The sequence below is a fragment of the Anas acuta genome, chromosome 14 (assembly GCF_963932015.1).
Source record: "Anas acuta chromosome 14, bAnaAcu1.1, whole genome shotgun sequence".
Classification (NCBI taxonomy): Eukaryota; Metazoa; Chordata; class Aves; order Anseriformes; family Anatidae; genus Anas; species Anas acuta.
The window spans coordinates 10,056,182-10,069,589 of NC_088992.1; the positions used below are offsets into that span (position 1 = coordinate 10,056,182).

The 13,408-nt window shown below is 49.1% G+C and overlaps 1 protein-coding gene across 1 annotated transcript; it reads right to left on the minus strand.

The window, feature by feature from the left end:
• Nucleotides 1-5,758: 5,758 nt before the first annotated feature.
• On the minus strand, nucleotides 5,759-11,706 carry MSX2 (msh homeobox 2). Its single transcript, XM_068698400.1, has 2 exons — nucleotides 11,198-11,706; nucleotides 5,759-7,614 (listed from the first exon to the last, which is right to left on the minus strand). The coding sequence occupies exons 1-2, from the start codon at nucleotides 11,550-11,552 to the stop codon at nucleotides 7,190-7,192; spliced, it is 780 nt and encodes a 259-aa protein (XP_068554501.1). The 5' UTR covers nucleotides 11,553-11,706; the 3' UTR covers nucleotides 5,759-7,189.
• Between the last annotated feature and the right edge of the window lie 1,702 nt (nucleotides 11,707-13,408).

Below are 13,408 nucleotides of genomic sequence, written 5' to 3' on the forward strand. Positions count from 1 at the left end.
CTGCAGAGCCGACACAAACCCGCTTCACTGTGAAGGGCTAATGAATTATCCCAATTAAGCTCTCGGCAGCAGCGACGGAGAAGCACCCCGCAACAAACGCATCCGTCGAGCCGCGTGGTTTTCTTTTTGGCGTTGGCAAAAAGGGGAGGGCGTGAGGGGGGGGCTGACGGGGAACCCGCGGAGCCTCCGCGGTGCCAGCCCTCGGGGGTCCGCGTTACGCGCGGAGTCTCTGCGGCACCGCCCGCCTCGTCCTCAATTACGGCGAAGGGGAAGGCCGGCAGAAATCAAAGCGGGACGAAAGGGTGAAAATCCGGGGGGAAGCAGCGCAGACCCCTCGGGGCTGAGCCCCGGGCTCGGGCGGGCGCCGCAACCTCGACGGGGCGCGGGGTGCGGGGTGCGACCCCCGCCGGGGCACCGCGGGGCCGGGAAGGCTCCGAGGGCGCTCCCCTCCCGCTGCCGACTTTTCCCTCGGATCAAAACAGCTTGAAAGCAGCAGAAATCACTGGGGAGGGGAGGAGGACGTCAGCAGGAGCTGGACTTCTAAAAACCGTTCCGCCCCATAGGCTTTAATATTAAAAACCCCCTAGGAGTCTCAGACACTGTATTAATTAGTGCAACCACCCATGAAAAGTTGGGTTTGGAACAGCATTCTTTGCCCTGTGTGAAACAGCAACCCTAATAAACAATTGTTAACTTGGCCTATTGCCTCTGGTAAATTACACAGCATTAAAAAATAATGCTTTTCATATTAGGCAGTAATTAAAGGTTGGGACAGCTTTAAAACAAGAGGGGGAGGGGGGGGAATCAAAGAAAATATAAAAATGTTCTTTCAAGAGTTATGGGAGGCTAATAAAGTATGTCTGTTATAGTGCACCACTTTGCCCCCAGCTACAGCCAAACTGGAGCCACTGCAATTGCCTCTCAATAAGATAATGATATTCCTTTCTCTGCTATTAAAAGGCTCCCAGTGCAAACTTAAAATGATTTATTTAATTTAAGAAATTATGAGGTGTAACTTCAAAGCGTAAGCCGTTAGTAATGGAAAACACCAGGTTGTTTAAAATTATAATAATAATTGTTTGGAATACAGTGACATCAAAGTGCTTTCATCACCAAATAAAATATAGCACAGACCCCCAAATCCAGTGGAGTTTATTGAGTAGACATTTTTTGGTGTGTTTTTATTATTTCCTTATCAAGAGACATTATTTTAGCAGCTCCTTTTCTCAGCTTTGATGTTTTGACAGTCTTAAATTAATTTTATTGCATTTTTTTGGCTCGGAGATGGGAGATTATTCTGACTGCTTATTTTTCATTATGACTTTTTTGTTTTCAAGAACCGGTTTGTTATTTAACACAGCACCTTGATAAGCGCAGTTGAAATGAATTGGCCATTACAGGTCATTAAAAAGCAAAGAATTCTGTTTTCAAGCAATCCATTACACGTCTGGGAAAATATTCCTACTTAAAACAAACTTTGAGTCGAACGCTGGCATAATCAGTTTAATAAAACGGGTAGCGCATACTTTTAAGGAACGTGTTTTTTTTTTTTTTTCTTTACGAGATTCTTGCTTATTCAAAACACAGCCATCTAAGAAATACATATACACAACATTTTGCCAAAACGACCTGCCTTTACAGTAAGACTATCACAGAATGTTTTTAATTTCCTTCAACAGTGTTATAAAACATTAATCGTACATACATTGCTGAGAGTTTTCCTTCCCAAGCAAAGCAGAATTATTCCAATCCCCTTTTAAAAAAATTGGTAGCATTTTAAAATATACTGGAGTTGCAGCTTTATAGACCGGTATTTCCACTAAAACAGCAGGGACAGAATTGCTCTGGTGTTAAAAGACTGAAATATAATGGATGGAAAGATTTTTATTCCTTTCGTGCAACTAGTAGCACCCGCCAAATGCCTTATGGATTACGGTGGGAAACACACATCGAGGGACTAAGGGACTCAAAATCAAACCAAAACAACAACAAAAAAAATGGACAACAAAAAAAAAAGACCCCAAAGCCGCCCTTCTTTCGCAGTGGCGTCCGACACCGAAAAGGCGTGTGAGCCGTGCGGCAGTTCGTTCCTGGGCTTCCCAGTGCGGGGATGAACGATGCAGTTGCCCTCAGACCGTTAATGCAATTCACTGGAAAAAATGTCCTCCCTGCTCTGGCAGGGAAAAATCGGAATAACCTCTCTGTTTTTATTTTGCAAGAGGGACTTCTTAGGCAAATAATGTGGGCACTGCTTAAAGTAGATTAACTTCCAGAAATGACCCCCAGAAAAGGCTTTTTTTTTTTTTTTCTTTTTTCAAAATCCTCTTAATGGTTATTGATCGTAGGCACGAGAGAAGTACAGCAACCCTGAATACTTTTTTGTTTTGTTCTGTGATTTTTTTTGTCTCGTTTAACGACTTCTACATCCTTTTTATAATTTTCTAATAAGCAGATATATGCAAATCTGCGGCGAAACTAAACTGGGCATGAATAGAAGGGGGAAATATGCTCAAGAGAAAACAAAATGATGACCTTCTGCCTGAAGAGCCCCGGGGTCGTTACGCCCCGGACCCACCGGAGGGGCTCCGCGGGTCCCCGCCTGCTTGCGCGGGAGCTGCGCGGTCTCCTTGGGGTCTCCTGCCGGAGCCCCGGAGCGGGCCGGGGGGCACCGGGGCTTTGTGGGGCTCGTGGGTCGCCCTTTGGCTTCCTCTCCTCCTCCTGTGCGTGTACAGCACTCCCGCCCCCCCATCCCCCGAAATCCTGCAACACCCCGGGCGTGCGCGAATCTGGCGATCCCTGGCAGTGCCCACGGTATTTGTGTGCCGGGACACCTGGAGTCTATAGGGAAATAGTTGGCCAGTATAGAGATGCACGTGTGCACGCACACACGCGTGTCCCCGTATGCTGCGTGGGTGCGTGTAAATCCCCGGCGCAGGCTGCCTGCGACGCGGAGCCCGCCCGGGGGCTCGGGGCTGGCTGCCGGGGGAACGATGCCGCCGCCGGGCTCCGCTTCCCCCCGAGCTCTGCCCGGCTCGGAGGTCATCTACGTCCCCGTCCCCGGGGTCTCCATCCCCATCCCGGGTGCCGTGGCGGTGGAGCAGGTGGCCGGTCCTGCCCCGCTGCCGGGAGCCGGTGCCCAGTCGGGAGCCGGCTCCTTCCCGGCGCTGCGGCCCCGGGAGCCGGGCCGAAGGGCCGGAGGACTCCCGGTGAAGCCTGTGCCTCCCCACCGAACCCGGTACCGGCTGCCCCTGGCCTCGCAGCGAGGCTCCCGGCGGGGCTGAAGCCCTGCGCCCTCCGGCACGCCGGCTCGCAGACGCGCCGTAGCCACCGAGCGTTCCTCCTTCCCCATAAAACGCAGGAATTCCGGGCTTTGACAAGGCAATGTGACAACATGAAATGCAGGCTCCAAGCGCCCGTGGCTTTAGGTAATGAACGCTTGGCCGTAGCGAGTCAGAGAGCCCATTCCTAACTGTTTATGTCAACAAATCCATACCTCGTGAATTAAGGTCCCGGGAGACCTGCGCTGCGCCCGGCTGGCCTGAGCTACCGTTCAGCAGGTCGGGATTTTAGGGATCGGGATAATTTATCGCGTTGTTTTTAATGTTTATTATTTATTGCTCTAATTATTTTTCACTTTCTATTGGAAATTTAAAATATATAGATGTACCTGGAACAGATGCCAACTCCTTTCAGTCTCACTCAACTTCTAATCATCGCATCTGCTTTGTGTCAGAAAATACTTTGGGAACAATTTAACTTTGCATTAAAATAACTAATTAAAGCCACACCTCCACAGCCTCTTGCGAAAGTGGAGGAGGAATTTCAGTAAGTGCATCGCGTTTAATGGTAGCATTCTGATTTCCCTGCCTTGCTGTAATTTATTCAGTTACAGATCTGCCTGCGGGGCAGCTCCCATTAGGCCGATGATGAAGTCTCATGAGTAAAGCTTGACACCTCCCTCGTAATAAAATATAATACTCAATTAACTCGGCCTTTCTGAAGGATTTAATTGGAACAAGTTAATAATGGGCGCAGGGTGAATTGTCATGCCATCCGCAAGCTCGGGGAAGGTGTCACGGATCCGTCCTGCCTTTCCCATACCAAAGGTTGTAACCAAGTTTTGGAAGCTTTTCCTTCAACACCCTTGTGTTCTGTAATAAATCTGTATCCATTTAAGGATCTATCATAACACACACAAAGCTCCTGCGCTCAGAGTTTCCAGCGAAAAGATTTAGCTGTAATCCCTGACACAGCTGATTTATACTGAAGGTTAAAAAATACCGCTGGTTTATTTATAACCGGCCCGGCCCAGCTTAGAAAGCACTCGGCACAATTGGAGAAGGAAGGAGAGGGGCGAGGGGGGCTTCGCGCTGCCCCGGAGTTAAGGGGATAACGCTTCAGAAAGGGAGAGCCCGAGAAAGGAGCGGTTGTCTCCCGTTTTTTATCCGGCAGTAAATGCTAATTTGAAAAGTCTGCGTGGAGATTGGATTCCCCCAGCTTTGTTCCCTACAGTCGCGAAGCGGGAAGGTTAACAGGGAGCTGGCCGAGTGGGGCTGGCCGGGAAGGATCCGCGATGCCCGGAGCCCCTCCGGGCAGCCCCGCTCGGGAGGTTTTCTATCCCCCCACACCCCCCCGGCCCTTTCCTCCTCGTACAGCCGAGGCCCGATCCTGCAGGGTGCTGAGAGCCCTTCCCCCGGAGCCCAAGGACCAGCGTGGGGCAGAGGAAAGCTTTCCTCCGTGCATCGGAGTGAGGCTGAATTAAATCGCCCAGCTGCTCCAGTGGAGGTAAACGCACCTCCCGGCCCAGCTCGGAGCCCAGAGGTCACTCCTAAACCCCTAAAAGACTCCTACAGAAAAATGCAAGGTGCCGTGCTGGGCCAGCAGGAATGGGATTTGGAGACCCACGGTTCTCTGTTTCTGACCTCCCGGGCACCCCCTTCATCCCCGCACACCCGAGGGCCCCCCACCAGAGAGGGCTAGGAATATGGTCAGGCACCTGCTCTCCGGGCAGCACAGGGGAGTCCCTTTAGGGAGGCTGCCCCAGAAGATAGGGAATAGGGTGACAGCAGGTGGGAGTCCTGAAATGCCACTGTGCTGGAGTATTGCAGGGTCCCTGCTCAGTCCTTACTGCACTAAAGGACACCCAGAAGTGTCTGGGGCTGAAAGCAGCAACCCGCTAGAGACAGCTTTGAGGTCAGGGGAAAGGCGAGTCGAAGGGAGAGGCCTGAGCAAAAGAGAAGAGCTCACGAGCTAAGAAAAGCAGTGGAAACATCACCAGAATATGATGCTGTAAAGAACAGAGGCGCCTAAAAGGGGTTGTTAAAAACAAGGAAACCTCATAAAAGGTTTGGCTTTCGACTTTGAATTGTTGACTTGCAATTCACCTTCATGTGCTGCAAATTTGGCTTTAATTCAGATTCAGAAGGGGAAATAATCATAAAGGCAACCAAAACATTCCTTTGAACTTGACCCAGCACTGCAAAACACACACGGAGAGAAGTTACCTTTTAAAGAACTCCAAACACTCACAGACCCACACGTGATTAAACATGTTTTTTTCTTTTTTTTTTTTTAATTTAATTCGAAATAAGAGATAAGAAATAATAAATCTTCAATAAAATATATAAAATTGTACAAGGCATCCCTTTCAAAGGGACTTTCCTATAATGGAAGATTGGGGGTGAGGGGAAGGGAGATGGGAAGTTCATCTATAGTGAGTCCCGAGCGGTGACAGTGCCTGGGTCAAAACAAACTATAACCAGCAAAACCTCGTGGCTTTTTTTCATTTTACTGCCCTTTTCTTTTTGCTTTCTTCTCAACATGCTAAGAAAATAAATCCAGGACAATCTCTGCCTTCAGTGCTCCACAGACTTTGGAGGAATTTTCTCACAAAGTTCAGCAAGAATAATACACATAATACAATAGTTACAAGGAGAAGCCCGGGGAAGACAATGCCAGCACTTGGGGAGCTCCCACAGGGACAGAGGTTATGCAGTCTCTTGGCACCCCACCATCCTACAAGTAATGCTGTTGGATTTTGATACCTGGATCTCTCCTTAAAAGGGCTTGAAGCATGAGTCACTAACATTAGCATCCTTTGCAAGGGGAAGAGAGGAAGACATAGGGGATTCTTCTGTTTAATATAGACTGTTGTAATTACTAACAAAAAATACCAAACATCTCCACAGAAGAGTTTGACAGCCCTTGCTCACCACCACTGTGGAAACAACCCACGTCTTCTTTCCCCAGAAACTGCCTTCCTCCCTTTTGAACGGTTTTCAAAAACCATCGCGGAGCCACGGTTACCTGGCTGTAGACAAAGTTTTCTAAGCACACCAGTAGGAAGAGATAAAGACTAGAATGCCTAATAACTTTCCGTTTCACTCTACCTCCCCTCGCAGTGCTTTACAAACAATAAATTTTAATTTATACAGATAAAGGCATTACAAGAGCCAATTGTGGATAAAGCTGATACTTTAATTTCTGCATTTAAGGGCCCCTCATCTTGTTGCAAAGGTTCGTCGATGTTTGGGATGAAAAACAAAACAAAAAAAAACCCTTTCCCTACCCCTAGAAATGCAGGAACTTGCTGGCTCTGAACTTCACTCAGACTCTACCGGGGCTAATTTCTATTTACATGGTGTCTGTATCTAAGGGCTCTGCTTTCTTTAAAAAACAAACAACAACAAAGAAAACAAAAACCCTCCCGAACACCTTAATTATACCTTTTTATTTCCCTCCCCCTGCCCCCATAGTAAATGATGACACTTGAGAGTGTGGGTTTAGGGCATGTACCCCTTTTACTTTAAACACATGTTGGGCCCCATCATGTAAGGTGTTGGGAAATTCTGCCTCCATAAAACATTTTTTTCACCCATTCCTTTTTATTCTATTTTTACATGCACTGTATAAAAACCCTACATTTGCTCAAATGTTTTTTCTTTTTTTTGTTTTTACATTTTTTTTTCTTTGAGGATCAGACTCTGAGTGCTCAGAGCACTCTCAGAAGACACCCAACCTGTAGCATACAGGATGCCTTGCTTTGCTAACGCGAACTCCTGTACACTCGGGATGGCATTTAGAAGCCTGCAGTAAGAATGGCCAGTACTGGTTGGGGTACTGCCTTCTCAGGTTTGGACAAGATCCACCAGGAAGTCTGTCTTGCTGTCGCTTTGTCTTTCTGATCTTCTTAGGATAAGTGGTACATGCTATATCCAACAGGAGTAGCATAGAGTCCAACGGGCGGGATAGGAAGCACAGGTCTGTGAAAAGGGTAGGATGTTCCATACAGTGAGGCGGCCTGGATGGGAGAGTTGATGGGGAAAGGGAGGCTGAACCCCGATGGCAACATGGGCTTCGCTGCCATTTTGAGCTTCTCTAGCTCAGCCTCCTGCAGTCTCTTGGCCTTGGCCCTCCGATTCTGGAACCAGATTTTGACTTGGGTCTCTGTAAGGTTGAGGGAGCTGGAGAACTCGGCTCTCTCAGCGATGGACAGATACTGCTTCTGGCGGAACTTGCGCTCCAGAGCCAGCAGCTGGGAAGTGGTGAACGGGGTTCGGGGCTTTCTGTTCGTCTTGTGCTTCCTCAGGGTGCAGGCAGTGGGGCTCAGGTGTCCTGCAAGGAAGGAAAAGGCTGGTTACCACAAAGGCAGGGAGACCTGGGTGCTTTGGAGAGACATGCTGCACTTGAGAGACCCCAGGGGGATACATATATGGGGTGTCCCATCAGGTGATACCCTCAGAACAGGCCATTTTTACAAACGGCACTGCAAATCTCTTACTAGACAAACTTAAGTTTATGGGATTTCAGCAGATGTCCTGGGAACTGAAAGTTTGGCTCTGTGATTTTAAGGGAATAGCTTGTAGGCAAATAGGATTCAGAGATACCCAGCATATCACTTTAGCAGTCACAGCATGGGGAAATAAAGCACACAAAATAGCTGTCTTGGTAGCTTTAGAACTGGAGGAGTAACCCCGACACAGCACAAGACAAACATGCAGGCAGAAGCAGGAGATTCACAAAGGCACTGTGCTGAGAGAGACAAGCCCATTCCAGGATTCCTCCACCAAGAGTAACAAGTCAACCCCGTGAGAGTTTATCCCAGCAGTTGAAGAACAGGATCTGATAATTTTTATGTTTGGGATAATTGGGTGTTATTCTTGCTATTCCTTCTACCATTGAAATCAAGAGCAGCTTTCCACTCTACTTAATAAGTTTTGTTTGTTTTTCCTCGAGCAGTAATTTCTGTTTTCAGCAAGTATCATACTTTTCATCCAATACTTAGTTCTCATGACATCTGCCATATATATGCCACATAGCTGCAGCATCTGTACCCAATACAAATCAGGAAATCTGCTACCTTTCGTGCTTTCCTTATAACACTAACCAGGTTAGGCACTTGTTCCAGAGATGGCACATGGCTGAGTTGTCTTTAAATTAATTTTACATTTCTATAATAAATTAAAAGAGTGATTTAAAAGCATTCTGCTGTTTTGAAAAACTTTGCAATTTGGCTATGTTTGGGATCACTCCCGGGACATACAAGGCTCCCAAGCCTGATACAGAAATTGTCACCCAGTCTCTCATAAGTAGCTGCTAAATTTTGTACGTGTCTGGTTCACACACTTCTCAGTATTTTCCGAACCGTTTTAACTTTCACTTATTTATGTGTTTATTTTTAAATAAACTGGTCCGCGAAGCTGATGAAATGAGTGTCTTGCAATTAAAAAAAGTCTCACGAAGAAAGCGTTCAAAAATTCAGAAAGGGGAGGGAGAAAACAGCTCCATAAGAAAAAGCAAAATTTCTCTTCTTACTATTCTAGATACTGAGGGCGAAAAGAAATAAATCCGTCTCAGAAAACAACTTGTCAAATGCCGTCTAACGATCACACAAGAGCATTTTAATAACTGAACTGCAAACCGTGACATTTGGTGCACTCCTAAAACTTGACGCAAACTACACTAAATTCACTACTGATTACGCCGCTATTCCACTCTCTCTTTTTAAAACGAAAAAGATTTATTTTCCGGATTTCTAAAGACCCAGCTATAAGCCAGCTGCTTCCAGAAGGGATGGGGTTTAAAAGGGAGACGGTCGCTCCGGGATCGCTCCCCATCCCAGCGCCTTCCCCGGGTTTCAGGTTAGCCCGACTCATCCCGACTTTTGCTATGCACGGGAGAAACTTCAGAAAAGTGCTTTTAAGCTAAATCTCAGTCAAATAGTGCCCTCGGAATAAACCCAAACGTCCACCAGCTTTTTCCCCCAGCTATCCCCTAAATGACAGCCAGCCTCTGACAAGAAGCAGGGATGGTCGCCTGAGCAGAGCCTGTAGTTCTGTTTACCCCGTGCCAGTCCTAAAGCAGTTGCTGCAATGATTTGTTCCGCTGTTTTTTGTTTTGATTTTTTTCCCCCTTGTTTATCGTCGGTTTTCTGTCCACCGGCTGACAAAAATCATCACTTCCTCAGTTCATCCCACCTGCAATATTAATAATCATAGATCGAGGAGCTCGTCCTAACATCAAAGCTCTCCACGGACAGAGGGGCGTCCTGCGGGAGCACTGCTCATTGCCCCACACTGTCACCGCGGCTCTGATGGTGTCGAGAGCCGGGGAGGAGGGAAATGAGAAAGATGATCGAGGCCGAAGGACCTTCCCGAGCTAAGGCTCCTATCACTGATCATTTTTCGCCCCATATCCCCCTGAAATCACGGGACCTGAACTCCCTAGATACTGAAGTCCTTTACAAGGCTATTTTCCAGATCTCGACAATTGCTGTTTTTAATACAGTAACAGTGGAATTTCGGGGAAAAAAAAAAAAAAAAAGTATCCAGAGAAGATTAGGCCTTGTCTTGTAAAAGAGGGGGTCTGGGTAGGAACACAAGCTTCTTTTCCCGAGTACGCGAGGGTACATTAAAGTCGCAAAGCGGAGCTACTCCGCAGTGACACGGGCGGCCTGTTTTCCTCCCGATCCCCCTCACGGGCTCTCTTCCAGCACGTTAGAAATCTAATTAATTCGGAGTAATCGCAAAGGAAAAGAAGGGACTGAAACCAAAAACGAATTAACTGTCTCAAACCGAGATGAGTTATAATAGCACTAAACTTTCTTCTTGTAATATTAGTTTATAGGAGCAAATTCTTCAAGAGCGTCCTGATAAATAGTTCGCATCTACAAAGCTATTAACTTGCATAAAGCAGAGAATTTAGTTTTCATCAGGCAAGCCAGGGATGCATAGATTAGTGGAGATCGATCTGCTAATACAGGTGCCTCTCCACCAAGGCTCTTGGCGATGGGAAGACAGAGTCAAGCACTGCCGGGCTACGCTTTTCACCTTTTCTTAGAGGTAGTTTTTGGGCTCTTATTTTTTTATTTATTTTTTTATTTTTTTTTAATACAATTGAAATTTTAAAACAAAAACGGGAAGGGGGAGATCTCGCCAAAAGCGAGATGCAACTCAACACAGACAAAGCAGCGCGGGTCAAACCCCAAAGGGGTTTATAAAGTGACCTGTCACCTCCGGATTTGTGTCCCCACGGTGGTGGGAAGGGGTCGGGAGACATGGCGGGGGGTAAAGAGGGCAGGCCCAGCCCGAGAAACTTTGACAGGCTGCTTGCAGCGAGGATGAGAGGCAGGACAGATCCACCGGGCCAGGACAGACCGCAGTGGGAGACAGCGCACGGAAGGCGCGCAAGATGCAAAGGAAGGAATTCCTGGGATTTAAGAGCGAGAAGGAGATTGCTTTGAACATTTCGTATAAGCGAGAAGGAGATGGAGAAATTCCAGTTCTCACTGCAAGGGGATGACAGAAAAGTACAAAGTGGCAGCCGGGGAGCCGAAGGTGGGGAAAGGGAGATCCTGATGTTTGTACGGTTTAAAAAAAAAAAAAAAAGTATTTTATATTTACATATATGCAATCATATATAGATGCGTAAATATATAACTTTGGAATGTATATAAACACCCAAGTAACATGAATATAAAGCGTAAACACAGGCAGAAAGCAACATCTACAGAAATACAGCGTCTAGATGGATATGGCCAACGTGCTGCCGCGCAGCTCGGTGCCTGGGGAGCCGCACGGCTCGGGGCCGCGGCTCGGAGCCCGGTGCCCGGTTCCCGGTGCCCGCCTCCCCTCGCTCCCCATCCGCGGGGGTGCCGCGCAGCCCTGCGCTGCCCTCCGCCTCTTCCCCAGCCACTCACTTGGCGGAGGCGAATATCTGCCGGCCTCTTGGATCCAGGACGTGCCGTCCTCCGAGTTCTCCGATTTAACCGAGGCGGTGTCGAAGGTTTTTGTAAGAGCCCCGGGGGGGCTGTGAGCTTCCCGGGAGCCGTGGCCCGGCAGCAGCAGGTTCCTGGAGGTGCCCACGGTCGCCCCGTCGGCGCTGCCCCCCGCCGCGGCCAGCGGCAGCTCTTTGGGGGGTTTCTTGTCGGACATGAGGGCTTCCACGCTGAACGGCAAGCTGGACACCTTGACTTTGTGGTGCTCCTCGGAGCCGGCCGCCGGGCCCTCCTCGTCGGAGGAGAAAACCTCCTTCGCCTTGGAAGGAGAAGCCATCGCGGGTGGACGAGGGAGGCTGGAGCGGGGCCGCCCGGGGAGCTGCGCTGCGCCTCTGCCCGGCCCTGCGCGGGGACTGCGCGAGTGAGGCGCTGCGGAGCCGCCCCCCTTTTTTCCCCCCTCTGGGGGCTCCCCGGCTCTTTCCTCCTTTGGGAAGTGGAGTAAACGCCCCGCGGGCCAATCAGAGGCCGAGCTGGGCCCTGACGTCGCGGGGTGACTCATGCCATTGGCTCGGGGGAGGGAGGGTGGGGAGAAACTTTATTATTTATTTTTATCTTTTTTTTTTTTTTTTTTTTTTTTTTTTTCGTCCGGGGCTTATTTTGCTTGGGGTGTTCCCCCTCCTCCTCCTCCTCCTCCCCTCCTCCCCTCTCCCCCCCCACCCCCCAAAGTCCCCTCCGAAATGAATTAGCGCTTAATGACACGGGCAGCCAGCGGAGCCGTGCCATTAAGGAGCCGTCCAAGGGCTATAATCAGAGCAAAGCAAGAAAAGAGCCGCCGGGGTAATTAAGGGCTGATGATTAGGCGAAGAGGAAAACTTTAGAAGATCGCGGCTCTGCCTCCTCTCGCCGTCGGCTCGGCCCCTCCCGGCCCTCACCGGTCTCCCCCCGGCCGCGCCCCCGACGCCCCCCGGGCACCGCCGCGCCCCAGCCCCGACGCCCCCTCCCGGGGTCTGCCCGACCCCGGCCGCATCCTCTAAAAACGAGATTTATTTTTTCCCAAGGGCACTGTGTGTGTGTGTATGCTAAGGGTTCTGGACCCTCACTCAGCGAAGAACCGCGGCAGCTTGTTCCTCGCATTTTTTACCCCAAAATAAGAGGGGTTTGTTTGCGTTTCCTCGGCAGCAGGAGCCGAGCTGAGGGAAAACACGCTGCGGAGGTTAGATCTCTAATTATTATTTTTCCAGCGTCAATTACACACGTGATGAATAGATGAGCTTTAATAAATTAGGGCCACGCAGTCCTTAATTAAGAGGCATATCAGACTAGTACTATGAAAGCGATTCTCTCACTTTTGGGCTTCCTACCAGTGGTATGAATAAAGAGTATCCTTTTAAAAGCGTTTCTAATTACGGCGTGGATAAAAGCAAATGCATAGTGTTCTTTTCGTAATTATTTTAATCTTACACCGGGCGTTAGTTCATGCTGTGCCCGTAACTTTCGCTGTTTTTTTTTTTTTAACCTCCAGAAAACGCAGAGTTTGGGATCCGTCTTGGTACTAGTTACAACCGAGGCTGTATAACCCAAAACACGCAGGAAAGGTGGCAGAGCATCTGTCCGGTGTGGTGTTGTGCGCTCAGCTCCGCGCTCCATGCCCTGACTCCAGGGGAGGCTCAGACAAGGCTGTGGGCTTGGTCCTGGACAGCTGCAGGTCTGTGCTCCCTGAGACTTTTTGGTTATGTCCTTCCACAAAATATGCAGGTTTTCATCAGGTAATGTGGTTCTTGCTTGGGACTCCGACCTTCTCGCTAGCCTGTGCAGCAATCCTGAATGTTCCCGGTCCCCTTAACACAAAGCACGGTGTCCCACTCACTCCGCAGCCGGGGTGTTTGTGACATTTCCTAGAGGACAGTTCAGAATATTTTTGGGAGAGGAATGGGTTCTGCTGGGATTTTCTTCGGCCCATGCTCCTCCAGCCAGTCCAGGCCAGAGAGCACCTTGAAGAAGGGGCTGTAATGAGTGAGCTGTGCTGGTCCCAAGGGTCCTCCTGGCCCCCCTTCATCCACCCCCCCCCCCCCGGCAGCCTCTCCAGCCTCGGTAGCCCCTCGCCAGGTGCCACACACGACAAATTGGGACCGGGGCAAGTGCTTGTGGCGTGGGAAGAAGAGTGGGAGGAAATGTAAGAGAAGCCGAGTTACA

Excerpts from the sequence above, each read along its gene's own strand:
- MSX2 (XM_068698400.1), bottom strand. The coding sequence starts at position 11,552 with ATGGCTTCTCCTTCCAAGGCGAAGGAGGTTTTCTCCTCCGACGAGGAG. Across the intron at positions 7,615-11,197 it reads CAGATATTCGCCTCCGCCAA|GACACCTGAGCCCCACTGCC; the intron begins GTGAGTGGCTGG and ends CCTTCCTTGCAG.